This window comes from Antechinus flavipes, chromosome 3 (genome assembly GCF_016432865.1).
Source record: "Antechinus flavipes isolate AdamAnt ecotype Samford, QLD, Australia chromosome 3, AdamAnt_v2, whole genome shotgun sequence".
NCBI lineage: Eukaryota > Metazoa > Chordata > Mammalia > Dasyuromorphia > Dasyuridae > Antechinus > Antechinus flavipes.
In genome coordinates, this window is record NC_067400.1 from 473565380 (window position 1) to 473590152 (window position 24773).

Sequence of the window (24773 nt, forward strand, 5' to 3'; positions counted from 1 at the left end):
AGGCAGCTTTGATAAGAATATCCCACTGGTTCTATCGCAACTGGAGAAGTATATTATGTTCAGAGTGACTCATTTTAGGAAGGACATGGAAAAGTTGCAGTCGGTCCAGAGAAGAATGGCCAGAATTGGTGAGAGGATGCTATACCAAGCCATATGAAGACTGTATGAAGAAATTGGAAATATCCACTCAAGAGAAGATTGACTAGGAAAATGATGTTGTTCTTTGAATGTGAAGACCTATCAAAAGGAGAACTTGTTCTTTTTTTCTTCAGAAAGCAAAACTAGAAGCAGCAGATAGAATTTATAGAAGGCCAAATTTCAGCTCAATATAACAAAAAAGTTCTTTAATGATTAGAACCATCCAAAAGTGGAAACAACAGCCTCTGGGACTAGTGGTCTCTCTATCATTGGAAGTCTTTAATGAAAATAGAGATGAATTTCCCTCAACCCTAAATTCATGTGAATTATTGGCTTTTAGGGAGGCTAATTTTGGAAATGAGAGTGCTTCAGTTGGCTTAAGCCTTCCATCTCAGTTCCCCTTGAAACCATTAAAATCATCTGTATTCAGTTTGCACCTTACTAGGAAACCAGACAAGGAACATGAATTTTTAAACTATAATATTAAATGGAAACATTTGATTCCCTGCACATAATATTCCTTCCTCTACTCCTTCATCCTTGCAAGACCCTTGCCTGAAATGTGCTCCCTCCTCACCTCTACCTCTTGGAATGTCTAGATCTCTTCAATTCTCAAATCAAACACTCTTTATGGGAAGTCTTTCCTGACTCCTCCAATTATTAGCATTTCTTTCCATAGAATTTACTTTGTATTTACTTATCTATATATACATTGTAGCCTTCCAGTAAAATGTAAGCTCCCTGAGGACAAGAATTTTTTTTAAATTTTGCTTTTAAAATGCTGAAGCTAAGCTATGCTCTGTGTGTGTGGGGGGGGGGGGGTGTGCATACATTTTGTAGCACCTTGAATGCCATCTGGCACATAGTATGTGTTTAATAAATATTTGTTATTGTTATTGTTAACACCACAATCTTATAAAAACAAACCTCCCCAATTCTCAACAGTTTCCTGGGAAAACAGCATCTCTCAGACTCATACCTCTAAAATCAGGAAAGGACTCCCTCTTTTTTTTAATTTTTATTAACTTTTTATTTACAAGTTATATGCATGGGTAATTTTACAACATTGACAATTGCAAAACCTTTTGTTCCAACTTTTCCCCTCTTTCCCCCATCCCCTCCCCAGATGGTTGTTAAATATACATGTTAAATATATTAAAGTATAAATTAGATACACAATAAGTATACATGACCAACCCGTTATTTTGCTGTATAAAAAGAATCGGACACTGAAATATTGTACAGTTAGCCTATGAAGGAAATCAAAAATGCAGGTGGGCAAAAATAGAGGGATTGGGGATTCTGTGCAATGGTTCTTTCACTGGGTGTAGCTGGTTCAGTTCATTCCTGCTCAGGAATTTTCCAAGAAAATTGGAACTAATTTAGTTTATCTCATTATTGAAGATGGCCACGTCCATCAGAATTGATTATCATATAGTATTGTTGCTGACAATATAATGATCTCCTGGTCCTGCTCATTTCACTCAACAAGGACTCCCTCTTTTAAATCTACATAAAAAGTACATTTAAGCTTCAATGTGGACATCCTACAACTTGAAAATCACTACAGTCACCTGAAAGACTCATACTCTCAAGTGGTGAAAGGTCTGCCATTTTGGGCAGTGAACGGACTGAATCTGAGAACTTATGTCCATGAGGCATTTCCCCCTGAGTTGGAGCATTTACTTGGCTCGTCACCCTTCCACAGGCTAAATATTTTATCCCCTTACTCCATAGATATCTCAAGAATATGTCAGTACCCTTAGACCTCCTGGACACTATTGCCACATATCCCTAGGGAATTATAAGTTTCTCCCATCCCAGTAGTTTTCATGTTCTTCCTGATACAACCATCCCTGTGTCTGAGGCAGAATCTCCCTAAAAATTTCACCCTGAGAATTTCTACTGGACTTGTCCTTGAGACCCCAAGCCCCAAGGCAATAAACCAACAGTCTGAGCCTTCAACCAGTCATGGCCCTATTACACCATTTGCTAGGTATGTTGTAGAGAGAATTCCTGTTTATGTGTGAAATAGACTAGATAAGTTCTAATGTCTCTTCAAATAGAGATTTTATGATTCTGTATTAAAGTAGTCTCGTGCTTGCCTGATCGCCTATAAAGTAACCTGCACTTTTTAACTCTTTTTCCAAAACAATGTCAAGAAAATAATAGCGATCTGTTTCTTTGGAAACTCTACCTTATAAAATGGTTTGGCAACAAGGGATTTTCCCCATGCCCTTTGTGAAGGTTCATTCATTCAGATACTGTAAATATTGAAGAGAACTTCATTTTTCTCTGTCCGTCTCCAACATGCTCGTCCAGTCAAGTCCAGTATATTAAAGCCTCAGATCCATTATGTGTAACATGTGTTGTTGAAGCACACCAAGTCATAATACCCCGTAACCCAGTGATGCTGTTCCCTGGAGTTAATATAACTTTGTTTAACATATGTTTCTGCTATTCCTATCCTGAGATGTGTGCATTGAAATATATTATATACAATGCATGTATGGCTGAAAGATACAGGGGGTATATTAAAAAATAAACCTCTTTATATGACCTATACTGAAATGTATTTTAAATATCATGTAGTTGCTTTCACACTAATGTCTGTGGACAATCTTTCTATCTTCTCCCATCTCTCAATCTATTTTGTTTTTAGGCTCCTTTGCTCTTTACTTAATTTCTTGGTTCTCAAACATCTATAAAGTGCTCAGTTTGGGGTGAGGGGGTAAAATATTAACTTTATTGTCAAAACTTCAAACAAAAAGACAGAAGGCATTAACTGAAAAATCAGTAGCGACTAATCTATTCTCCTGGCTTGAGGCAGAATCAAACTTTTAAGTACAGTTCCCTCTATATAAAAATGTTTAAAAACCAGATTAATGCTGAAAGTATCTAATCTGTATTACCAGAAGTGTCCAAGTTATTCTTCCTTGGATTCCTTTACCTCAGAGGGAAATTTCAAAGTATTTCTCATGACTATGTCTCCAATCCACCAACAACAATCTCTTTTCAATCCTTTTATTACTTTAATATTGAAATGGTATCCCACTATGGAGTGAGTAAGAGGAGACAACAATATTAAAATGACAAAAAAAAAAAAAAAGACCCAGTGGAACTAATATTGACTCTAGAGTGAGAGGACATGGATTCCAATCCCACCTCTGAAGTTTACTATCTATGTGATTTTAGGTCTTGTCTTATGAGGTCCCTTCTATCTCTAGACCTATGGTTGTAGGATTTTATGCTACTTTAAAAGAACAGTGTCAAGTCTATAAAACTGTGCATATATTTTGATCCAGCAATATTACCACTAGGTCTGTATCCCACAGAGATCCAAAAAAGGGAAAAGGGTCTATTTGTACAAAACTATTTATAGCAGCTCTTTTTTTGTGGTGGCAAAGAATTGAAAATCATGGGGACATCCACCAATTGGGGAATGGCTGAACAAGTTGTGGAATGAGATTGTAATGGAAGCGTACTATAAGAAATGACAAGCAGACATATGTGAACTGATGCAAAGTAAAGTGAGCAGAACCAGAACATTGCACCCAGTAACAGCTATATTATACGATGATCATCTGTGAATGATTTAGCATTTAATTGGGAGAAAATATAAAACATTATAAATAAATAAAACAAGAGTGTTCAGGATTAGTAAGGAACAAGCCTTGTTTTACTTGGCCTTATCTATCACATCTGGAAAAGTGTTTATTGTAGGAAGGATATCAAGAAACTAGAATATATCTGAAGGAGAGCAATCAGGATAAGGACAATGCCTCATAATGGTCTTTTGAAGGAACTGGGGATATTTAGCCTGGAAAAGAACAGGTTTGAGATGGGAAAGGGACTCATGATCTTAGCCTTCAAGTATTTGAAGGAGTATCATGAAGAAGACTTAAATTAGTTCTGCTTAATCCCCAAAGGCAGAATTAAGAATAATGAGTGAAAGCTGAAAAATTAGTTTTGATGTCAAGAAAAAACCTCCTATTTAGAGTTGAAATATGAAATGGGCCAACTTGGATAATAATGAATACTCCCTTACTAGAGGTGTTCAGAGAAGCTGAATGTCTAGTTGTCAGGTATATTGTGAAGAGGATTATTGTCCTGATAAAAGCTAGACTAAATAACCTCTAAAAGTCTTAACCAACTGAGAATCAGACTTTGAATCAGATTAGATTGTAATCTCTTTAAGGGAAGATATTGTCTTTTGCATTTTTTTTTTTTTTTTGGTATTCCCAGCACTTAGCGCAGTGTCTGTCACATAACAGATGCTTAATAAATGCTTATTAACTGACTAATTGATTTCTGCAATCTCCCAACTTAAATGTTCTTTAAGGTCCCTTTAAGGTCTAGCATTTTAAAGTTTTCAAATAACCTTTTAAAAATAATAATCCAGTTTAGTAAATAATAATAATAAAAGGTTTAATAATTTTTTATCTTCTAAATTGACTAAAGATTTTTGAGATTCAATCTTTTAGTTCCTCCATCTTTAATCACATCTATGTAGTATAGATCAGTTTGAGGCTTTAAATATCATGTCCATGGTCCTTAGGAGAAGCTTCAAAAGGCACCAAACCAACAGTGAACAGATTTCCTATTAAGGAAAGATTCAGGAAAATTTGACAGTTTTCTGTCTGTTAAAGGTGGATATGGGAAAATATTGTTTTGGAAGCAGGGAACATTGCCTTCTCTGAAATAGCCAAGTAACCTTTCATTTCAGTCCAGGAACAGACAATCACAATACTAGCATTTCCCAGGAGTACAGAAGCCACTTCCCTTTTATTCTATTGGTGGTAAATTTGGGCAAGTCAATTTTTTTTAAATCATTCCAAATTTAAAAACATCAAATTAAATGAGTATTTCCATATGCAAAGCAGGCCCTCCAAAAAAGACAATTGTTCATGAAAAATATGCTTTTCTTTAGAATATATATATATAATAAATTCAACATGTAACTTCCTAATCTGTTCTGTGGATCTTCTGGCCTTCCTTCTGTTCTCTCTTGTGCATTTTTTGAAATGTTTCTTTAGCACCCTCTGCAAGACACCCCCAACTTCAGGGCATATTCAATCATTGTTTCATGAAGTTTTAAACTACATGGAAAAACTACATGGAAACTTGGAAAGGGCAGGTATGGTGACAGAAGGGATTCCTCCCACTCCCAACTTCAGAACATGTGCAAAGATCTTGTGACTACTTCCTGTCAGCCATGATAATTAAAGGCTCATACTATATGGTGACCAAAAAAAAATCTTTTAATTGACTCTAAGCCAGAACTTAGACGTATAAAGTAAAGGAGTTACCTCTACTCTTTAGTTCTCCTATTCCCTGGGTGGGTTTTGAGTGAGGAAGAAGCTGATTGCTTTCTTCCTCTACCCTGACATCACTTGTCACTGAACAAACGACATCTTTATTTTTTTTTTTTTTTGTCATTATTATATTCCCAGTGTTACTGGGAAATGAATGTAAACTGCTTGCATTTTTGTTTTTCTTCCCGGGTTATTTCTACCTTCTGAATCCAGTTCTCCCTGTGCAACAAGAGAACTGTTCGGTTCTGCACACATATATTGTATCTAGGATATACTGTAACCTATTTAACATGTATAGGACTACTTGCCATCTGGGGGAGGGGGTGGAGGGAGGGAGGGGAAAAATTGGAACAGAAGTGAGTGCAAGGGATAATGTTGTAAAAAAATTACCCTGGCATGGGTTCTGTCAATAAAAAGTTATTTTAAAAAATAAAAATAAAAAATAAAAAGTTCAGAAAAAAAAATAGAGGTATAGACAAAAAAATCCAGATGAATTTTCAGAGAGAAGGTACTCAGGTGCTATGCTGAGTCAGGTGTTCCTGACCTCCCCAGCTCCAAGTTCTGTTTTCCTCCTGAACTTTCTTTGTAGTAGATGAGCACCTGGTGTGCTGACTTGTAGGAAATAAGTTTTTTGAGGACAGGGTCTGTTTCCTTTTTGTTTTTGTACTCCTTTCATTAACTACAGTATTTTCTTGACATACAGCAGGTCCTTAATAAATGCTTATTGAATCAAACTAAAAAAAAAAAATTATTTCCCAGTGTTAGGTGAACCAAGTATCCAGAAAGGAGAGTGTCCAGGCAATTGATGAGACCCAAATGCCAATCAAAGCTCTCAGAGATGTTTCCCTGGCAACTAGAGCTAATAGTAGTAGTAGCAGCAGCAGCTGCCCAACAGTGGGTCAGTCAGCCCAGATACCTAATCCTGGAAGGAGCCAGCCCAGCCAAGCAAAGTAGCTATTTGCTCATCACTTGTGCTAACTATTCTCTAAAGAGACTATCAGGAACTCTTATGAAAAGAGCTGAGGGAGATCAAGGAAATGTTATGTTTCAATAATAATTTTTTTCTTTTCCTTTTCCATTTTTTTCCTTGGCAACCTGATGATTACTTCACCTTCTACCTCTCTCATCCCCCAAGTTGGAAAAAAAAGAAAATCAAAGCCCTTTTAACAAATATGCATAGTTTTTTTTAAACCCATCTTGATTATTCTGAACCTAGAGTCCATTATTTGTCAGCAGGTGAACAAAATGTTTGATCATTCATCCTTTGGAGTTATGTTTAGTTATCACATTGATAAGAGTTCTTAAGTCTTTCCAGATCTATTTTGTTTTTGTTTGTTATAGTGTTGTTTTTATAATGTAAATTGTTTTGGTTCATCTTGTTCTTCTCAGGCCTTACAAGTCTTTTGGGCAAATTATTCCATAACCTCAAGCTCCAGTTTCCTTCTCTGAAAAATGGGGAGACTGAACTGGGTCATTTCTAAGGCCTCTTCCAGCTTTAAATTCTATTTCCTTTGTCCTAAGAGATTGGCTAATTCCTCCCAATTATTTTGATGGATGTTTCCAATGAAATACTTCCCTTCCCTCTTGCCCAGTCAGCCATATAGGGTAGGCAGAAGTTCTATGAGATCATTTCATTTCCATGGACACTTTTAAAGGTAAAAGAGTTTTAGTCTTTCCCCAAAATCATCACTACATGTAGCCAAATAGTCTAGTTGTGTTGCCAGCAATTACCTGGTCTGCCCTCCTCTGAGCTGAAGCTTAAACAACCACCATCCCTCACCGTTACCTGGGCAGATGGCCCATGATCTATGGGAAAATCTTACTCCTCCAGGAGAGAAGGAAGCAAGAATGGCCCAAGAGAAGGACATCGGTGAGATCATCTCACCCTAGCAGAGCCATTCAGTGAAAGCGTGTTCACTTTCCCTCCTCTGCCCGGATCTGCAGGGATCTGCCTTTTTTGTGTCCTTCTGCCCTTTTTTTCCACCCAAGCTGTGCTCTTGAGACAAATAAGCTTGTCTGTTCCTTGGAATGCCCCTAGAAGCCAGGAACGCTTATCTCCTTCAGCACTCTGGTCTGCATTAGGAATGTGGCTTCCAAACCAAACCAGAAAAGGAGACCTCAGAAAGTGAGATGGAAGCATTTCCTGCAGAGCCGGGAGGAAGGAAGGGGCACCAAAAGTCATCTGATTGTCTTGAGTGGGAGAGGATGGATGGATGGCTGTTGGGTTACTGGCACTGCAACTAGGTTTGCAACATAATCTGATTGTCTGGCAGTCACGTGCGCTGGAAAGGTCTAAGACCTTGTTGGAAACCATCGTTTGCTGCCTTTGGCTCATGGGTGAGTCTACAAAGAGGCCAAAAGGAAGACGCTTTGCTCTTCTAGAGCTTGTTGATGGGCCTTGAGGCTGACTCATTCAGCAAGAGCTGGGGAGGAGCCAGCAAGAAATGGAGAGACTATTTGGGGTCACACACATTGCACATCGGTGTGCCGACTCAGCCTGCTGAGCATGGTGCCAGGACTTGACTTGGCCACTAGAGCTCTGTCGAAGGAGGGGGGAAAAAAAATCCATTTTTGCAATCACCGAATCTCCTTCTCTCCTAGGGCAAAGGAAGCCTCCCCCACTGGAGTATGGATTACAGAGCAAATTGTTCCTGCCTCCCTCTAAGATCCAGCCATGATTAAGAAATGTCTCTCTCCTTCTTCTGGAGGGCTTTCAAAACAAGGCCTTCTCATCTGTTTGAGATGGTCTGAGTATGATCCTGCCTGGAGGCACAGAGATGATCAACTCAAAAAGTCCCAAAGTCTCTTTCCAGGTTTAGGAATATTAGTTACTAGGATGATATTTTCCAAAGCAGCCTCCTCCCCCACCCCAAAAAAAAAATTGGATATGTAGAATGATGCTATGTTGTGAACAAGCCTCCAAAGGTTATTCCTTTGGCAAAACCTAAATATCAGTTTAAATATTAACAACTTATTAATTAAGTGCTAATATATAATATCATTTAATATAACATTAAATCATTAATTATATGTAATTTACATATACAATGTAATCATATTATATAGCATTAAATTATTAATTTTATATAATTAACAAATAGAATATTAATTATATAAGTTACTAGCTAACATACATAGCACTTTGAGGTTTACAGAGAACTTTACATAGAAAATCTTATTTTTGTGAAGTAAGTGCTTCTTATTTCCATTTATCAGACAAGGAAACAGACTAGAAGTTAAGTCACTCTCTCCAAACCAAATACCTATTAAATATCTGGGACAATATTCTAACTCAGGTCTTCTTTACCCTAAGTTTGGCGCACATCACACCATCAACTAGCTGCCCCAATAAATAGGCATTGGTCAGGCCATCAGGCCCACATCACGGAGACATCAGTGCAGGTGACCTTATAGCCTCTGCCTTCTAAGGTTCCCTCTGATAAAAGGCCAAAGAAACCCTTGTTTCTCATGGCTGATGTCTCGGAATAAGTTCTCAGAGGCTGAGGTTTAGGAGCAGGACTCGGAATCCAAACTGAGATTGTTAAAGCAAATTTCTACATGTGCCTGTGGAACTTCCCAGGGATGTCCTCTTCAGATACTTTATTTTGGTGTGGGAATGGCGTGGAGTTTTCAAAGGCAATGTAAAATGAAGCTCTAGCAGCTTCTATCACAACCTTAGAGTAACCATGGGGCAGCAATAGACTTTCTGCAATCTAGGGATGGCTTAACGGAGTACAAAAAGCCCACCAGTAAGTTGTTCATGGGAGATGGCATTTTTTATCATGGCAACCCCTTAAAACAATATATCACATATATTCACACACAAAAAATATGTATACATGCATATAGAGACATGTGTACATGTATTTATATACATGCCCTTTTTTGCTGAATCAAAGAATTTTCTTGTTTTCTTAGTCATCCGTTTGAACTAGAATAGAATCTATATGGTTCTTAGTGCCAGTGCCTTGCCCTCCATTGATTCTCTATGATTTATCCCTCAAATATCCTTTTTGTGCATAGTTCTGTGCATGTTTTCTCCACTTATTAGACTATAGGGTCCTCAAGAATAGACACTGTCTCCTTTCTTTGCCTAGCATCCAAAAGGCAATAAATGATTATTGATGGATTTTTTAAAGGAATTAATTAATTGAATTAGTACATCAACATATTGTTCCAACTGAATGGGTCCTTCATTCAGCTTTGGGAAACGTTTCTGATGAAGAAATAAAAACACCGAGACCGAGCGAAGATTTTAAATCCTTACAACTTTATTAGGAGCGGCTGTTCACAACTCATTAGCCAGCTCCCAGGTATACACAGTATACATAGCCCAGCCAGTACCTAGGGTCTGCTGTCCTTCTGCAGTACGCAGGGCGTAAACGAACCAAACTTACACACACACACAAACACACACACATACCCCCCCCCAATAAGGGAAGAAAACAAAAACAAAAAACAAACTCCACGAGTAACAGCAACAAGTTCTGGTATTTTGGGGGAGCGTCAGGTGCAGGAAACAGAACCAGCCCCTCAGGATGCCCCCTTGCCCGCTCACCCGTCCCACAGCACAAGGTCAGTAAGGTGAGTGCTGGGGTCAGGCTCCTACAGTCAGTGCACAGGAAGCAGACAAGGACAAGCTAAACCCAATTCCTATTTGTCCCCAAACCAATGGAAAAAAAGTTTGGTTTTTTAAGGGGTCCCAAGGGGTCTCTTGTCATCCAGACCTGAGATGTCTCCCCAACTCATCCCAGCCTCCAAAAATCTGCCTCAAGTTTGAACTCTGCTCAGTCCTGAAGACATAGTTTGATTAGTGGAATGTTCATAGTCAAGGGCAACTTCCAAGTAAGCTACCTTAGTCATATTTTTTTAATGAAGACAAAAAAATTACCAAAAACCAGGAGGGAAAAAAAATCCTTCTAGACCTGATTTCACAAACAAGAAGGTATGTTCCTCTTTAAAGACCCACATGAAATAAATGCTAAGAAAGATTCTCCTTCAAGGAAGCTAGTCATCCCATTGAAGGCATCTCTACTAGCCACCCACCCTCATCCATCTCTTCTTCACAGATCCCACCCCATACTGAATTCTAGTGAGATGCACTAAAAATGAATTACCCTGCTTTGCATTTGAGTCTCCATCTCTGCTCTTGTTGTGGTCCTCGTCCCTACAGAAGGTCCCTGCTTTTTCTCACCAGTAGACACATATATTTCCCCCACTTCTAAAGGATTTCTACCCTTCAGTTCAGGCCCTAAGAAGAAGCTAGAGGGAAAGAATTAATATTTAACAGTTGATTGAATGGTTGCAGGAATCAAAATTCTCTCTCTAGAATTCCACCTTCTTCTGTCCTTTTGGGGAATCCAGATGTCCTTTAGGATCCGGATTTCAACTCTAATGACTCAGACAGAGGAAATCTCAGAACCTGCGCTGGGGTATCTTTATTCTGAAGGAGGATGCTATATTATGAAAAGCCTCCAACCAGACTTCTTCCTAACTCACAGCCAACCCTCTCTTCAAGGCCCTGCGGCCCATGGGATATAAGCATGCTTTCTATTCCCTTGGCATAGGTCACCTGGGCCACCTGAATTTAGCTGAAATGCCTTCCCTTGGGGTTACAAATGTTCTTAAGTTTAAAAAATTTTAATTTAAAAATGCATGTTTTAGATTCAGGTTGGGTTAGAGAGCCTCTCAGGAATCTGTCAACAATGAAATCCTATCATAGAGGAAACTACAAGCTTTATGATATTGGCCCGTAAGGAAACCTGGATTGGGATAAAGGAGGGATCCTGTCTCAAAATTGGGAGCCCCGCTCAGTGACACTGCCCCAAAGAGACCCACTCATCTTCGTGGATGACCTTCAGCATGACCTTCCGAGAAGGGCCCTCGGCTCTGGGATAGTCCGGCGAGCATTGTGGTGAGGAGGTGGGAGAAAGGGAAACAGGATGCCCAGAAAGCAGAACCTGAGGTAGCAAACAATTAACCCCGTTTTACAGGTGGGGAAACATCCAGGGAGACAAACAAACACATCAAAGGCCCCACAGCAGTCCTGATGTCAGAGATAGGGGAAGTACCGCCATACTCATCACTCGGCCCCCATCGTTCCTCTGGGACATCTCCTGGGGTATGAGGCCAGTCATTTTGCGGGCAGTTTGGGGTAACAGAGCTGGGTTCCCTTTGCGGCCCCCACTGGAGAGAAAGGGGCATTCACTGAGGGAATGGCACTCTTACTTGGTGAAATCCAGAAGAATCTTAAAGCAAAGAGATCTTGGAGGTGCAAGTACCCCAGCCTCCAATCCCAGTGCCAGTAGCTCCCTGCCTGGAGTTTATTTATCCCTTAAGTTTCCTTACACTGGCCATTGGCTCTGGCACAGTCTCCAGTATACCATAGCAGATTTCATTTTTTTTTTTGGCCCAATCCTTCTTTTAGGGGAATCTAGACTTTCTCAACTTCCATATTCTCACACTGTTCTCAATTTTAAGAATTTTTCATCCTTACAAAACTATAGAGGCTATTCCTTAAAGATTATTCCCCATCCCCACTCCAGCTCCAACCCCCAGCCCCAAATGAATACAATATTCTATAAACCTGGAGTTGACAGGAGGGGAATGTTTTGGGGACCATGAAGGAAAACAGAAAGTTGGGAGATTCCCTGAAGATTCCCTCTACATCCCCATCCCCTCATGATGAAAATGACTTCATCATTGGGATACCTAATCATTTTCCCCACTCCTTTAGGATCCCCTTATCCTTCAAAGTTTTGAGTTTGTTGGGTTTGGATTTTTGTTTTTTCCCATTATCAGTCATAAAAGAAAAGGAAAGTGGGTTGCAAGCACCGTGAAAACCTGCATTGTTCAGAGATGGTGCAAGAGCCCTCAGGGCCCCCTGAGGGTGCCAGGCTGCCAGCTTCGGCTCTTGCAGCAGCCTGCGGCCTCCTTTGAGGGAGTGCCACAGTACCTGAAGTTCTGCCCTGGAGATGCCCATGCTCCAGGTCTCTTTTTAAACTGGGCTCCAATCCTTCCATGCCCAGCATGCTCTCCTCTCAGGTTCTCCCTCCTCTCTCCCCCGCACCTGGGCACTGGAGGAGCCTGGCACGAGGTAGACTGTGAGTTTAGTACCACTCTGCTCAAGTGAGGGAGGGTGAGGAGAAGCTCTCACCCCTGTCCAATAGTCCGTAGCTCCTGGATGTGAGCCGGGTCCTGAGGTGACCCCCTGGCCAGTGCCCACTGTGCCAGCCGACCAGAACGCTGATGGCCCTAATGTGAGGGTGGGGAGAGTGAGGGGGTGGCAGAAAGAGCCCGATTCAACATGGTCTCAGGGTGCAGAAATCCAACTCCTGGGGTTTCCGACGCAGGTTACACTGGTCCCTGGCCAGCAGCTTTCCGCCGTGGCCCAGACACCTCAGGGGGCGTCTCTTAAATCCCCGGCCACAGCTCTTGGAGCAGGGAGACCAGGCCCCCATCTCCCACGTCGGGCAGGGCTCCCCACAGGGCCTGGTCTCAGGTGGCCGCTGGACTGTGTCGCAGGCAGAAGCAGCCAGAGCCCCCGGGGAACCCCGGCAGTCCACCACACGTTTTTGCAGGCCGTTCCCACAGCTCACAGAGCAGCTGCCCCAGCTGCCCACCACCCACCGAGCTGAAGGCCTGTTGTCCGGCTGCTCCACCTGGTTGGAGAGGCTGAGGACGCTGTTGTTGAGCACCGAAGACCCTCGGCCGTCCTTGCGGTAGGCGGACTTGTCCTCCCGGGGCTCCTTGGGCAGGTAGAAGGAGTATCGGATGCGAGGCGGGGTCATCTTGCCCACGGAGAGGACCTCCACAGTCAGGGGCTCCAGGATGGGCCTGGAGGCCTGCAGCCGCTCGACCGCCGTGCTGGTCCCACTGTACCGGACCAGGCTGCCTTTCACCATCAGGTCCCGCTCCACGGCGGACACCACAAAGTGCCCGTTGAGCAGGTATTTGCCTTGCCCGTTCTTCAGGGCCAAGTAGTTGTCGTCATTGATCAAGCCCTGGTACCCACGCTGACGGATGTCGATGCTGGAGGCTCCCGCTGGAATAGCCACCACAAAGTTATAGCCGTGCCTGGGGGAGGAGAGAAACAGAGCTGGGGTCAGAGCAAGCTCCGAGAGGGGCACGGTCACAGAATTACCAAATTCAGCAGCGCCTGGTCCAGCTCACCGTGGAAGGGGTCCCCACGGCAACCCCTGGAAACTGACTCGTCCAATTCAGAAGGAGACATCCAGACCTGTCCCACTTCCCAGATCTGACCTCAGCGTCCAGTCTAATCTACGCTAGCACATCGTGCCCAACAGGTAATCAAGCCCTTTCTGAAAGGAAATCTAATACCTTAAAAGCAGCTACTTTGGATAATTCTCGATTAAATTAAGCTTTGTTCATGACCAAATGCAGTATGGCGTTGGGAAGATGTAGGAACAGTTTCCGCCTCTGACATATTATATATGGTGGCCCCCCGGTAACTCTAAGACCATAAATTGCAGATTATGTATAAATTGCTGATCTGCATTGGTGGAAGCAGTTTCCAAGCAAGGGTTTGCTCGATACCGATCAATATGAAATCATAAATCTGAACAAAAGAAACAAAAAAATTTTATTCATATAAAGAAAAGAATCTTGGACTTTGTCAGAAGAGATGGACTCAAAATCCTGCTAGAGACCTGGGTTCAAAATCTCACTTATTAGTTAGTATATGACCATGATCAAGGCCCTCAGCCTTTCTAAGCCTCAATGCCTTCATCTGCAACTGAGATAATGATATTTGCATTACCTACTTCAGAGAGTTGTATAAATCAAACGTGATCATATATAATTTGCAAATCTTAAAGTGCCACATTTGTAAATGATGTTACCAACTAACCAACTAAATGCTTTTAGTAACCAAATGATTGATGTTACCAACCAATCATTTGGTTACTAAAAGCATTTAGTAAGCACTACGAGTTTGATATTATGATATCCCTAGAATTGAGACAGCATAGAATAGTGAATAGAAAATGGATCTCAAAGTAAGGAAGACTGAATTCAAATCCTCTTTCTGACATTATACTGTCTGTGGGATTCTGAGCAAGTAATTTAACCTCTAAGTACTCTAGCTAAAACTAAAAAGTTGCAGCGAAAGTCCCAACATGCATTGGTATTAAAAAAAAAATCACAAATTCACTGCATATTCGTCTATTCCTATGGATTTTTGGTTGTTGCCATTCAGTTATGTTTGACTCTTCATGGCTGCACTGGGGGATTTTCTTGGCAAAGATACTGAAGTTGTTTGCCATTTCCTTCTCCAGCCAATTCTACAGATGAGGAAGCTGAGGCAGAATTAAGTGATTTGTCCAATGTCACATAGGTTGTAAGTATCTGAGGCTGTTTTTGAACTCAGGAAGGTGAGTCTTCCTAGGAGACCCAGTAGTTTACCCACTGAGCCACCTATCTGCCCTATTACCTACAACCTTTCCAAACTATCCCATCCTAAACTCACCAGCACTCATGACTTGCCTCTTTGTATCTATATTAATGGACTGAAACTCGCATTATACAGAATTCTGTATGACTAAATATTAATTTTCAATTTGTTTCGGCCTATGGTTTTGTTATGGGGGAGGAATCAGTGCCTTTGGAGGTTTGTTCCCCTTTCTGCAACAATGGGTTGACCTTCTTGATAGTGGTTTTCTTTCACTAAGACTTAAAGGCTTCTGGGGTCCCAGAACCAAGTGTCACTAAGGGAGATGGTTCAGAAGGAGAGTTTCTCACGGATAAATTATGCCAGAGATCATCCCTGGGATGGACAACTTCCAACAGCTCACCGTGAGCTAACTCTGTGTCACTCCCTGAGGCTCTTGTTTGTTGCTGCTTGTTTGGATTGCTTTCTGCATGTGTGACTTAGTTCTGTAAGCTTCTTGTACACAGCAACCAAATGCTTTTCTCTCCCTTCCAGTCTGCACACAGAAAGGGTTAAATGAGTTACCCTTCAGAGAGATTCAGAGAGGGCAACTAGGGTTAGTCCTCGAGACCTAAGAGCCCCAAGTTCTCAGGATCAATGTATTCTGATGTCAACCTTTGTGCACCCCAAAAAAAACAGAGTTTGATAGCAAAAGGGGAGACACTGTCAAGGGAAAAGACTTCTTCCCAGGCCTGAACTGAGGAAAATAACTGCTCTCAGCATGGTGTTCACGTGAGCACAGAAGCCAGGTCCTGCAGCTTTGGAGCCAACAGTCAAGAATTGGGAGCCAGGGCTTCAAATCATGATTTTCTAGACAGTGAAAATCCATTCCACTCCCTGGTCCCCACTCCAAAGCGACTCCCTTACCTCCAAACTTGAAAAAATGGCAGAAAGCCCAGGCAAAAGATGGGAACCTTTATAAGAGGACCCACCCTCTGTCTGCCTTATATCATGATTTGCTTGCTCATCTCATCTCCCAGTGTCAAAAATCCGGTCTTATTTGGCTTAACAAAAAAAAAAAAAAAAAAACCACAAATTTTCTAATCACCCACTATATATAATACCTTACAGATAGCAGGCATTCAATAAATACTTGTGAACTTTACTTCAGAGATTTAGGGATAAGGAGAGCACTGTGTGCTAGGTATCAAGGTGACAAAGGGTATATAGGGAGTGAGACTTGGGATCTAGAAGACATGAATTCATAAACTGCCTCAGACTTTGCTAGCTATATACCATGGTCAATTCCTTTAACCTCTTTTAGTTTCCTCATGTATAATAGCATAATAATAGTACCTAACTCATAGGGTCATCATAGGATTCAAATGAGTTTTATGTAAATTTTAAAGGCTATAAAAATGCTATTTATTATCATTATTATCATTATTATTATTATAGCTGAAGGTGTTGTCTAAGGTCTTGAATCTGTCTCAGTCACTCTAGAGCTCCCAGCCAGGGTATAGGAGCAGAGAGGGGGAAATGAATTTTTATTTTCCTTCTTTACCAACCCCTCCAACAGCTGCTATCTTCCCAAGCCTTCAACTCATATGCTAGAGGGCCTCCAGCAAATCAGGCCCATCCATGCATTCTTGGTAGAGTGATGAATTAGTACGGCTACTTTTAAAAGCTATTTGGAAATATGTCCCCAAAGTTAGAAATCTGCATACTCATTGACCCAGTCATATGACCCAGTCATATCATTACTAGGCTTATACCTCAAAGAGATCAAAGAGGAAAAGATGTTACAGATACAGAAATAGTTATAGCAGCTCATTTTGTGGTGACAAAGAACTGAAAACTAAGAGGGGCAAGAGGGGTCCCCATCAATTGGGCAATGTCTAAACAAAATGTGACTTTTAAATGTAACAAAACATGGCATAAAAAAAGATGAAGGAGATAATTTCAGAGAAACCTGGAAAGATCTGAATAAATAGATGTAAAATAAAGTGAGCAGAACCAGAGAACAATTTGTACTAAAACAACATCATAAAAACAATTTTAAAAGATCTAAGAATTCTGTATTAACCATGATTCTAAAAGGCTGATAATGAAGCATGCAACCCACTTCCTGATAGAGAGAGATGATAAACTCAGGGTACAGAATACAGTTTTGGAAATGGCCAATGTGGGATATCTTTTTTTTTTTTTTGCTTGATTATGTATTTTTTTATTGTAGGGATTTTTTTGCTATTATTTTTTTCCTAGTAGGACCAGGGGATTTTGGAGGAAGAAAAAATAAATATGCATTAAAAAACAAAAGGCTTTAAATTAGAATTACCAATCATAGCCTAATGTTCAAACAATCAAAAAACTCACATAGGTTTGGTGAAGAGTCCGGTGACCCTCTTACAACTCTTGTTATCTCCCCCACACACTCCACATTTGTCAAATTTCTTCTTGGAACCCAAGTTCCCATCACAGCCTGCCTTGATGCATTTGCCCTGGACACAAACTGAGGTGGAATCCGGAGTACATGGGGTGCCATCTACCACCTGTGGTCCCCGCAGGGAGGGGAGAGAGAGACATGGATGAGCAGGTACGTTCGTGCAGCTTTTCCCTACAGGAAGCCACCCTGGCTGGGACCTCCCCGCCCAGGTCTGCTCACCTTGGGTGCAAGCACGTAGAAGTAGCCAGTGCCGCTGGCCCGACAGATGAGCTTGCACTTGTCCCGGGGGGAGACGCCCGAGTACTTGGGCACCCAGGCCATGGTGAGGGTGAGCCGATTGGTGCTGTGGTTGTAGCCGTTGAAAGCTTCACACTGCTCCTCCCGGAAACTCTTGCCAGAGACTGGGGTGGGAGGAAGCAAACACAGGAGTCTCAGAAAAGTATCTCGAGGGAATGGGCGGGCAAGACTCCGGGGGGATTCTTCAGCCCTGAGCCACTCATTCTCTGCTTTCAGCCTTGTCCATCATTCTCCCCCATTTAACAGAAAACTAAAACTGAGGCTTAAAAAATCGATATAAACGAACCCAAAGAATCTGGAAAAGAGATGAATTAGATTCCCAGGGGTCACTTTTCCCAATTGTCCAGGTCCAGATGCCACTAGAGTCCCTCTCTTCACATTCAATATGCTGGCCCTTTCCCTTTCATAATCTACTACAAGTTGATGGAAATGTTAGTGCCCTTAACTGGGATAAATTCTGACATTTCCCTCCACAGAATGTTTAAAGTAGGCCAGATTTGATGACTCACTATCTAGTGGAGGGAGAGGGATAGATTTGCAAATGAAGGTAGTGAAAAACAAATCTTTTTTTTTTTTTTTTTTTTTTTAACTTAAGTAGGCCAGAAACTTTTCATGCTCAGTATGGAAATTGTCTTCCAAAAAGCAAGAGAAAAGACATCCGAAGGACCCTTCAATGTTGCCAATTATAAGGCTGACATCTTGGATATAGTAGTTGTTTAGAAAATCCAGCCTCAACTCCCATATTTCCAGGATAAGAGAGTCAGCTCCTGGTTCCTCCTTACCTGAACTGGGGCATGGATCCAGGTTACAGGATCGATATTTGACTCTCACTCCCTCACAGTATTTGCCTCCATTGGCAGGAGCAGGGTTGCTACATTCCCGACGGGACAACTGCACACCTCCACCACAGGTCCGGGAGCAGGGGCCATAAGGTTCCCATTTGGCCCAGGAACCATCCACCTGGAAAGACAGAGACCACTTAATATCTGTGAAATTCCCCTGAATCAACAACCCACCAATGCATCTACCCTGAAGTAAAGCAATGTTAGTTTTGAGATTCCACTGGTTCAGAATTTCCCAGAATTCCCACAGGCTAGTCTGGAAGCAGGTGTCTGCTCAGACCAATAGAAAGAGGATTGTTAAATTTTCAGATGGAATATTTGCATTTTACAAAAAAGCAAAGGCTACAAATCAGAGCTTCATTTATTTTTTTTGTGGATTATCTAGGCTTTAAAAAGTGACAGAGATTTTCATTCTTTTTGTTGTTGTTTGCTTGCATTTTGTTTCCTTTCTCATTTTTTTCCCTTTTTGATCTGATTTTTCTTGTGCAGCATGATATTTGTGGGGAAATGTATAGAAGAATTGCACAAGTTATCTTTGTGTCTCTTTAGAGAAAAAAGGATAGGCTAAGCAAATTAAGAATGTAATCATGACAAATGATTAGCCTTTTAAAAAACTAAAAGCAACATCACCTTCATAAGCTTGAATACAAACTGCTACTAATTATATATTTAACTGAATTTCCTAATATTCCTTTTTTCCCCATTAAGAGTTTGTCTTAAAATAAGTACCCATCAACTGAGAAATTGCTGAATAAATGATGATAGATGAATATGATAGATGTTTCTGCTGTAAGAACATATCCATAAAGAATTTTTGGATGTATAGGACTGCTTGCCATCTGGGGGACGGGGTGGAGGGAGAGAGGGGAAAAATGGAACAGAAGTGAGTGCAAGGGATAATGTTGCAAAAAATTACCCAGGCATGGGTTCTGTCAATAAAAAGTTATAATTATGAAAAAAAAAAAAGAATTCTTGAAAACTTAGCAGAATTTGTATGCACTGATACAAAATGAGTAAAAACAGAAGAATTGACCCCAACAATGTAAAGAGTCATTAGGACTCCAGAAAATGCAATGACCAATAGAGACTGCAGCGAACTGTTAATGAAACAGACCTATCCTTAGTGAACTGATCGTAGACTACAGATGTGGGATGAAGTATACATTGTTGGACAAACTCAACCTGTTGATTTAGTTTGTTTAGTTGTCATTTTATTCTCTTAGGAGTGAAGAGTTATTTAAAAATGACATTGTTTGTAAAAGAAAAAATAGTGTGACCTTTATGAATCTAAAAGTATCTCTTTAAATATATTAAATATTTTAATTATAACTTCTAAATCAATCCAGCCTTTCCATCATCAAGTCCAATGTGAGTTAATTTACTAAATTGTCATTTGTCTTTTATTCTCAAGGAACACCATGACATCAGAGAGCTTATGCCAGGGCATGCAAGTGAGTTGGATGTAAGTGAGGGAGGGCTGGGCAAGGGCACCTGCCTCACTTTCCCCTCCAGAGTCATCTGGGTCCAGTGACCAGATATAGATCAGGAGAACTGGAGATGGCCCTGGATGCAGTGGGAGACCTCCATCTTTTTAAGATAAGGTCTTCAACAGATCTCAGTTTGATAGAGGCAGCACCTATTTAGTGATTAAAACTGAGTAGCAATTGAGGCAAAGAATTTCCTTTCACTAGTCCAAAAAAAGAAAAAAAAATCTGAATAAAAAAAAACTGGGAGGAAAAAATCTTCAGGTTTTCCAACTAAACAAAAATAAATGCTATTTACATTCAATCTGAATCAAGTAGAACCCAAACAGTGGCCAAATGTCCATATAATATAATCTGCTAATGGATGGGATCAGTGATACTTGATAATTATTTAGCTTCCCACAATCCTAAAATCATTTCAACTTTGAGATAGATTATGGAATGAAGATTTGATTTTGTTTAGAGTCTGGAGAGAAAAGGAACTATAAATTTAGACTCCAAATCATGTTTTCTTGGCATTTTAATATTTAAAAATGAGTTTGCAATCCATGAGCAGATGTCATCTGACCAACATTGTACCAGCCTGGAATGTAAAATATTGCAAAAAATGAAAGTAGCTGTGATTTCATCAGAATAAGGGACTCCTGGGATTTGAATCACTGTACTCTTATGCTCACAATCCCTCTATGACTTATAAAGAAAAATTTTCTAAGGAATGATCTGAGGCATATCAAGGGGTCAAGTGACTTTTCCAATGTCATACAGCTGGAAAGTATATATGATTTAAAACTACTTCTTTCTAACCAGTACGCTTTCTGCTACACCAAGCTGTCTCTCTTTGGCTTTGATATATGAAATAGAACCTAGAATTAAAGAGTTAGAGCTGGAAGGGACCACATAGATTATTTCATTCAATTTCAAGAAAAACCATTCTCCTCTAGAAAACGTCCAGGAGATCCTGCCACCTCCCAAGGGTCCCATCTGGCAACCTGGACTCCTACTCCAGCTTAAATAAGAAGCCAGAAAGCTCTATTTGAAGGATTGAAAAGGACAAAGCAATGGTCTTGGTCCATGTACAGTTACAGATCAGACTCTGAGGCAATAAGTGAGACTCGTCAGAGTTCTCTTCCCAACCTTATGCTAAGAGGGGGACTTTGTCAACCTATCTGTCTCATGGATAAACTGGATGATCTGTTGGAGTCTCTCTGTCCCTGATATACTTGGGAGCACAAGACTGTATCAGATAAAAGAGAAATGAGAGAGAGGAAAGGGAGGAAAAGGACTGGGGCACTAACTGGGAAGGAGAATATTCTGAAATGTAGCTGAAATCTGCCTTCCTATGAGAGGTTTAACCCTGTGCCCCCGGCCAAGCAAAACAACCCTAATCCTTCTTCCACATGACATCACTGACCCACCCTAAGAGAAAGGCTTAGACCTTTTTGTGTGTATTTATTCATTCTATCCTTGCCCTTATCCTTCAGTACATAAACCACTCACTCAGACTACAGGCTCCTAGAGGGCAGGGCTATGTGTAAATTGCTCTGTACAATTGCCAGGCCACTACAAGTAATAGGCCCCAAAGTGAATATTGTTTTTAGTGAAGGAGCCTCACCCTTCCTTCAGATAGAGCCAAGCCCTCGCTCAGTAACCCAGAAGGCTGTTCTAGTGGGACAAAGAGAGCGGATTTGTTGCGGTCACTTCACTCGAGGGTCATGAAGTCTTTTACTTTAAATGGTGATTTATAAGCAAGGTGATGCTCTAATTTGAAAGGTTGGAGTAGAATTGCAAAGGGTGGAAGGGAATTCCAGATCAGTAAAAAATCTAATTACCTTTAGTTCTGTGTTCAACAGCCCCACTGAGATTCATTCAGGTTTTTTACTCCTGGGACAATTTAAGCTCCTGTCACTAGCAGTCTACTGGCCTGGAAGTTCCTTAAGGACAAAGGCCCAGCTGGCATGTCTCCATCCAGCACAGCAGAGCACCCAGGAGAGTGTCTGCCACCTAATAAGCGTTTAAGAAGTATTTATTCTTTGAATCATGAATGAATGAATGAATCCAACTTGTGACAAAAGAGGAAAGAGACATTGCTGAAGGGTTAGAGGTCAAGTTTAAAATTCCTTCTTAGGTAGTAAGAGAGAACACAGAAAGATGGGGTCCGAACACCTCCTTCCTCTGGAGGATTTTTGCATTAAGTTCTTCAGTAAAACCCATTAAGTGCTTTGAACTTGCTTCCTCTCCTTTCCCTGCCCCTTAAAAGTTGGGGACCATAGAAGAACTGAGGTCCAGTGAAAAATACACTATCCCCAAGGTCATACAATGAATGGAGTAGCAGAAGAAACAGAATCTGGGTCCTGTGGTTCTCACACGGGAGCCCTTGTTTCTTCCCAGATACTGGGTCCCCACAGAAGGGAATTAAGAGGGGCTCCACCCTGCCCCCACTCCCTGGCATCCCCAGCAAAGAGCAGGCCATGATACTCACCCTGTACTTACTGATGTTATGTCTCTCCACACAAGCCCCCTTCAGGCAGAACTTGCCTTCTCCACACCCAGTGCCATCTGCCCAGGGGAAGTGGCGGGTCTGGCACACCATCTGGCCCTTTGCCTTGCCCGTGCACCACAGCTTGGTACAGTACTGCATGTAGGGGCAGGGCTTGGAGCCCACACCGAAGGCTAGCTCGCACTGCTGGTTCAGGGTGTAGCTGGATCCTGGGAGATCCTCAGGCAGTGAAATGGGCTTGCTGGGCTGGTCCAAAAGGCAGTCACCTGTGGGGAAAAACCAAGGGGATTAAGAAGGGAGGAGGTGAGAGAGCTGGGGCTGCTGGAGGCTTGGGATGAATTAGCAGCAATCAGAGGCTACTTTCCAAAAAAGCAAGGGGGAAAAGATTTTCTGAGCCACATCTGAAAATCTAGAAACAAAGGATGTTGCCAGAGCTCTTTTACCCATTGCTCTCTTTCTGGGAGGAGTTTTAACTATTAAAGCATTCGCTTTCCTATCACCTCATTTTGCCCTCACAATTATATGAGGTAAGGAGGTCAGATATAGTCTTAACCAGATTATAGATTTGGAAGCCAAAGTCTTACAAGGTGAGATTTAGAGAAATGGCAAGTGAAGAGCTTGTTGTTATGTTCAGTCAAGTCTCACTTTTCATGACCCCATTTGGGGTGTTCTTGGCAAAGATACGGAAGTGATTTGCCATTTCTTTCTCCAGTTTATTTTTCAGATGAGGAAACTGAAGTAAACAGGTTAATTGATTAGCCATTTCTTTCTCCAGCTCATTTTACAGATGAAAAAACTGAGATAAACAGGGTTAATTGACTTGCCCAAAATCACACAGCTTGTAAATATCCAAGGCTGGATTTGAACAGGAAGATGAATCTGACTCCAGGCCTGGCACTCTATCCGTGGCACCACTTAGCTACCTCAGTAAAGAGCTTAATTAAGGCTATGTTATATCTCCTAACTGAAGATCCCAGACTCTGAGAGTTGGAAGGAGAGCCAACATTTATAAAGCACTTTTAGATTTGCAAAGTATACATTTAATCCTTAATAATAATCCTGTGATTTAGGTACTATTATTATTCCCATTTTATAGATGAGGATTTGTCATGAGTCATATAAGCTAGTAAGCATCTGAAGCAGAATTTGAATTCAGATCTTTACTTTAAGTCTCACACTCTACTTAGTATGCTATATGCCATCTAACTGGAAGGTATTTCAGAGAGTACTTCATCTAGCCTATACTTGAAAGAATACTCTCTGCAACATACTGAACAATAAAGCATCCAGTCTTAGGAAGTTTTTCCTTATACCAGGGCAGCCAGGTGGTGCCATAGTGCATAGAGTCCCACACCTGTTGTCATAAGACTCAACTTTCTGAGTTCAAATCCAGCCTCAACTACCCTGTGTGACCCTCAGCGAGTCTGTTTGCCTCAGTTTCCTCATCTGTAAAATGAACTGGAGAAGGAAATGGCAAACTGTCCCAGTATCTTTGCCAAGAAAACCCCAAATGGGTTAAAGAGAGTCAGACACAAAGAAAAAACAAATAAGCAACAACTTTTCTTCAAAAGAAGCCTGTCCAAGTAGAGCAAGTCTAATCCCTCTTCCAGAAAATAATCTTTCATTTCCAGTTCTGTCAGTGATCATCAAATGATCACAAAGTTGAGGTCCTTCATCTTCCTAGTGGTCCCCCTCTAAGTTATCCTTATCCTTCCTAAAATGTTGCACTCAGAAATTAAGCATAAATTTTCTACTTAGAATTTGGGACATTAATAAAATCTGAATATTTTTATCTTCCCTTTGGGATCTTTGCTTCCTTTAAATATCTTCAACATTCTCAAAACTGTTATCTCTGGCAATGATTCCTTCTTTGCACACTTGGTCCAACATAGCTGTTTTTCTTTTCTTTATTTGCTTTAACACTATCTTTAACTTCTCTCTAAGTGCACCTGAGACTGTAATTCTAGAGTCCTAGTGTGGTAACATTACTGTCTTTAAAGATTTCAAGAGTCTGCAGATCTTTTCCATTTTTCCTCTGTTTATTGTCAGCTTCCATTTTCACCCTCAAATGGTATTGGGATGACTTCGCTTACTGAAGTATCTTGCCAACTTTTTGTAAAGTTTATATAACTGCAAATATAGTCTCTGAAGAATTTTTTAAATGACATTGCTCAGAGGGCAAATGGAAAAGTATATATGGTGGCTATGAGCAGGTTGTATTACATAACAGATAAGGAATTACAAAGTAGACAGCAAGAAACATCCCAGCACAGAGTACTCTGCTTGTAGTAAACTCAAGGGATGCATAAAAGAATTGTGATTTGAATCATTGGAGTAGACATTAACATCAATGAGAGCAAAAATCC

General features: G+C 41.0%; 1 protein-coding gene across 1 annotated transcript in view; it reads right to left on the minus strand.

The window, feature by feature from the left end:
- Positions 1-9701: 9701 nt before the first annotated feature.
- Positions 9702-24773, minus strand: part of ADAMTS15 (ADAM metallopeptidase with thrombospondin type 1 motif 15) — a 39371-nt gene continuing 24299 nt past the window's right edge. Inside the window, exons 4-8 of the mRNA XM_051986663.1 lie at positions 22390-22673; positions 18367-18544; positions 17507-17688; positions 17218-17393; positions 9702-13529 (exon numbers count right to left, since the gene is read on the minus strand). Coding sequence (XP_051842623.1) covers positions 12755-13529; positions 17218-17393; positions 17507-17688; positions 18367-18544; positions 22390-22673 — 1595 coding nt within the window. The 3' untranslated portion in view covers positions 9702-12754. The remainder of the gene's footprint in view (positions 13530-17217; positions 17394-17506; positions 17689-18366; positions 18545-22389; positions 22674-24773) is intronic.